The sequence below is a fragment of the Halyomorpha halys genome, unplaced genomic scaffold (assembly GCF_000696795.3).
Source record: "Halyomorpha halys isolate HHAL.00 unplaced genomic scaffold, Hhal_1.1 Scaffold426.1, whole genome shotgun sequence".
Classification (NCBI taxonomy): Eukaryota; Metazoa; Arthropoda; class Insecta; order Hemiptera; family Pentatomidae; genus Halyomorpha; species Halyomorpha halys.
Window position 1 is genome coordinate 121116 of NW_027108013.1, and position 5419 is coordinate 126534.

Here is a 5419-nt window from a genome sequence, read left to right on the forward strand (position 1 = left end):
TATATATTGTAATATCCTCTTTTTTAATAAATAGTTTATATTTATAGATAAATGATTTTAGTTATGTTTTTATTTTAAGTATATTGTTTATTTGTTATTTTAAATCAAAAAGCAAGCTAACCAGTTTTCATTGTCTTAAATAAATACGCTGTTCAAAACAAGAAAGATAGCGGTGCACGTCCTTCTGAGGTGTTTGTTGGGTTGTTTGTGTTTGATAACATGGATTGAAATTTTTCAACTTTTGTTGTTCCTATGCAGTAATTATGGAAAAGGAATAATCAAAGAAGAAATGGAAGAAAGTAACAATTATCAATAAACTATGATTTAAATCGTAAATCATAGCAAGTAAAGCAGAGCGATTGTACTACAATCGATTATTTTTGGATCGACCAGTGAACATTGAAGACAGAAGAGAGGAAATGGAGACTCTTGATTTTGCTGGCTTGGGGAGAAGACGTCTGATCGGCTAGAAGCGGGAAGGACTGGAAGCCATTGTTAAGAGTTGGATAGCATCATGGACAAGAGGATGTCAACAGTCATATATCATCAAAGGAAGATTGTGTCATTGTTTAGTTTTGTTTCTAACTGAAATTTATTTTATTTGTAGAATATCTATTAATTAAGTTTAAGTGTTATTATTAGTAAAGTGTCGTCTGTTTCTGATTGCCAAGAAACCCGCCCTGAGAAAAGAGTCTCTTATGTTAGAAAATTGAAATAAAATTCTATTATCTGTTAAATATTAAAGTTTTTAATTTGAACCCAAGCCATTCTTCGAAGAAGCCATCTTTTATATATTAAATTAGTTAAAACTTATAAAATTTGTTTTATTTCATTTTAAATAAATGGAATTTTATATATATATTTTTTTCATTGGCGCAACAGACTGTGGAGGTCCAAGGCCTCGCGTGATGTACTTAAGAAATACATTGCGCGTTTCCTGATGTGGTTTTCATAGGGTGGATCCGTCACTTGCACACCTATTTTTGTGAGTGCCACCCATTGGCTGACGGGCCTCACAAATGGCCGGGGGGGGAGATTGTGAGTTCAAATTGTGAAAGCTTTAATATTAAATAGATAATAGAATTTTATTTAAATTTTAGAATATTTTAGACTCCTAATCTCAGGCTTTCTAGGCAATCAGAACAGAACTTTTTTGCTAGTAACACTTAATTAGATTAATTTTTTATCTACTTTTACAAATGTATTTGATTTTAGGTAGAGCGAAACTAACCAGTTTATACAATCTTCTATGATGACAGATGGTTTTCTTTGTCTTTTTTCTCACCAAACTAACACTTGCTGTAAACAATCTTTCAGCAAACAAATACTTACTGTTAGCAAAGAATTTGTCCTCTAAAAGTTTTCACTCTTCACTGGCAATCCAAAGCAAAGAGCCTTATTCTTCTTGGGTGACTCTGAAGAGTCAAAACATCGAAATGTCTTCTTTTTCAAGATGTCTCCCTTGAGCTAGGCAAAAGATGATGGTGACCTCCCGCTTTCAGGAAACATCATTTCTTGCCCGTGCCTAATGCCAACAAAAGAATTTCACCAACAGTGATCTTTTTCTGGATGTTAAAATAAAGTTTTTAAAATATTTGAATCTGCTCAACATGGCTGCGATTCAACAGACTTTTTGCAGGACATGACTGTGTTGGCGTTGAACGATATCTTCTGTGACTGCATATTTTACTGATCAAAATTGGTTAGCTTACTTTTTTGATTTAACAAAACAAATAAATAATACTGAAACAATATACATAAAATAAAAACATAACTAAAATCATTTATATATATATGAAAATCAACTATTGATTTTAAAAAGAAAAAGGATATTACTATATACATATATATATATATATTTTTTTTTTTTTTTTTTTACCTCTCTTATTTTCTACAGTAAAAATTACATTTTTTGGAAATAATTTTTTTTTTTTTCTGAAAATTTCTATTGAGTAATTACCTATAATTCAAGGTTAGCGATTTGTTGTTTGAGAACAATGTTTAGGAAATGAGCCATTGTTGAAATATAGTTGAATCCAAAAAAAAGAGTCCTTTGCTTGGTTAAGTGAAAATTGTTGAAGGAATCTGATAAATTTGGTGCTAAACTCATTTTACATTAATCACCAACTTTCCTCCAAATTTGTACCAAATCAGACAAGTCGTTTTTGAAATATAGTTGTGCCAAGGAAAATGAGTTCATGCATATGTAAGAGAAAATAGTTGATAGAATCTGATACAATCTATATGGAACCATTTCTCCCAATCTAGGTTGCAAAAGTCTATCCCATACCTCTTATCATTAAGTGTGAAATTATTTACTTATTTGTACGTTAACAATTTTAGTTTTGTCATATTTTTCGCATTTATTTAAATCTTTTAATTTTCTCATATCATGTTTCCATTGTCTTGAAGAGGGTTTACAACATCAACGCACACATAAAACTGTAAAAAATTATATAAAGCTTGTTTCATAGTACTTTCAGTTCTGAGGAAATTCTTATCACACAATTCATCTTTTATTTTGCAAGTTGATTATTTCTACAGTACATATTTTATTTTTATGAAAATGGTCATTATAACTTTCGGTATAATTGATAAAAAAAAATTGGTGTTATTAATTTTTTTTTTAATAACTAATATTCGCTTAAGCCATCTTTTTTATTCAGTAATTGATATAGATAAAAGCTGTGATAATGTTTTCTGGAATAAAATTTGCTTGAAATTTTTTAAGTAGTATTAGGATGGTCTGAAATAATGAATAGATTATATTTATTTGTTTTAGACATAATTATTCCATCATTCTGTCACGTCTGGCATAATAACCTTTTTGTTATTAAGTTAAACGTGTTTTTGGATTTTAACATTGGGCTGATTTTGTGAAAGTGAGGTAACATGATTGGCAGTAATAGTTTAATTAAAAATAATAGCATATGATTTGTTTTCAATGATTATAAGAATCATGTGATTTTAGACGCTTCCTCACTATATCCAAATCAGTCAAAAAAATTTTAGCGAATCAAAATTAGATAGCACTTAATATAGGAGGTAGCTTAGCTAGCTTTAGTAGTCTTGCAATAAATAGCTAGCGTGCGGTTGATGGAACGAATGCGGATGTGGATGTGTAGATGGCGGGCGGAGGGGTGAGTGGCGCTGCATGCAGCCGCAGAGGTGCCACCTGTGCGGCAAGGTCTTCTCCAACTCGGGCAACCTACGGCAGCACATTTCCAACGTCCACATGCCTGGAGAAAAGGTGCCGTGCAATGTCTGCTCGCGGCTCTTCAAGAACAAGGAGTACCTCCGGAAGCACCATGTTCAGACGCACAACGCTCCCCTCAAACGGCAGCGCCATCGATGACCTCACCCCTTAGTCTGCCGCCACTCAAGGCTTTGATAGTTTCCAAATACTGTCAATTAATTATGATAGGACTGATACTTTTGACTGACTTTATTTTCCAATGATAATCATCTAAGATCATTATTAAATGAGCCAATTTAGAAGAATTAAGCTCGTAAGAGCATGAACTAAGTTATGTTACAGATTACAGTCACTCGAGTCTAAGCGACCTTATTATCAGAGACCGGATTTTTATTCTATCTCATATTCGAAAAATAAAGGGATAAAAACAGGCGATGTCTAAAAAACTTGAATGTAAGAAAAACATAATTCAAAGTTTGATACCTCCTTAAAAATTCAGTTCTTGTATTTAAATGATTGAGTTATCAGAAAATTATTTTCATTAATGTTTTAGCTGTTGAGGATTCATTGATGACATTGCCTGTTTTACATTTGTGGATGTATTTTTAAAAGGTATAGAATCAGTTTTGTGTGACCCTAAAAGGGCTATCCTTGCTTTGTCTCCAGTTTTCGTCCTGTCTTCGCTTGGAGTCTTTCAGGTCAACTATGACATCCAGAGGATTAAGATGGTTCAAGGAAATGGCCAACCTCCCGATACTTGGAAAAAGTCTCCCTCTATGATCACTGTCACACTACTACTAATATTTTAAATTTTAATTTGAATTCTAACTAAAATGAGTCCAAACACGATCAAAATACATTATTATATATATTTTTTTTTTCGGCCAAGACTCCCATTGGAGTCCTATACTGCCTATCAAGGCATAGGTTGGGGGTCAAAGTTCTTCATTTTGTGGGACCGCCACTCAATGAAAAAAGTCAACGTCCCAGGCCGGATTCGAACCGGCACCGCCAATAGACATCAAATTGATAAGACTGTGTCTTAACCACTGAGCTATGGGCGGCCCACATTATTATATTGTAGAATTTAAAACGTTAATTTCAATTAGTTGTATATTTAAATTGAAGCATTTCGGCTGTTCATTCCGGATTCATTTCCATCAAAATTGCACCGCCATGAGACAGTGGTAGTAAGTGAGAGAGGCCTTTTCTCATTTATCAAGAAATTGGTTGTGTCTCCTGAACTACTTCCTCAATCCTTTACGTTTCATGCTTGAGTGGAAAGACTATAGCATACCTTCTCTCTTAGACCATTCCTCAAATATTTTTGAATTAGTGCTTTGAGGCTATATTATATCATTTTTTTATATTCAAATATAAGAAATTTAATGGCACATATAAACATAACTTTTATTGTTATTTAGGCAGGATAAAAGTTTAATTATAAAATAAAAAAATTTATATTTCATAACTTGTAATACAAAAATTAAATTGTTGATAAACAAATATGAACAATAACATACCTATAAGTGCATTTTATTTAACACTTTTTCTTACTTATTATATTTCGTGTTAAATTTAATTTTTCTAATTGTCCATATAATCACTCAAAATGTGATCTAGAGCTGAAAATGCTCTTTTAACGACTTGTCAGTCTGGTAGCTTTGAAAAAAAATTAAATTTTATCAAAATTTACTCTTTGACCACCCATTATCGTCAAGCCATGGTGCATTGAAAGCACATGATGACAATAAGCAATCGTCAATGGAGGTTACTTTTCTAGCTTGCGTTCAAAGTGGTGGGAAGAGTTCTAGCATCTTCCTTTCACCTTGGTTTGTCCCAAACTGTGTTTAGTACCGTCTTAGCTTCCACCAGATATAATAGTTCTGGGTGCATACAATAGAACCTCTCTGTTCCAACTTCTGCAAGTCTGCTGACCTCATTGAGGTTCCGATCCCTGCAAAAAAGAACTGCCAAGTTCATAACGAAAATTTATCCAAAAATGTTAATTAAATTGAAATACCCTCTCCTAACCTTCACTAATATTTCTTTCAGTTTCTTTTTTTTTTTTTTTTTTTTTTTTTGTTAAATAATTTTTTTTCTTCTATTTCTTATTTTGTTATCATTCAATTTTTCTTAAAATGAAAAACAGAGTGGTTTCAGAAAACAATTTGTTCTTTGGGTCTATGTGTAGATCCAAATATGAATATGCTATTGCCAAAA

At 32.2% G+C, this 5419-nt stretch overlaps 1 protein-coding gene across 5 annotated transcripts in view; it reads left to right on the forward strand.

The window, feature by feature from the left end:
* The window catches only part of LOC106682591 (protein bric-a-brac 2), a 59137-nt gene that overhangs the window by 27810 nt on the left and 25908 nt on the right, over positions 1-5419 (forward strand). Inside the window, exon 6 of one of the 5 annotated variants that reach the window (XM_014423533.2) lies at positions 3126-4616. The exons of the other annotated variants lie outside the window; for them this stretch is intronic. Within the exon in view, the coding sequence (XP_014279019.1) occupies positions 3126-3355 (230 nt within the window). The 3' untranslated portion in view covers positions 3356-4616. Of the gene's footprint in view, positions 1-3125; positions 4617-5419 lie in introns of those variants that run through there. 5 annotated transcript variants of the gene reach the window in all.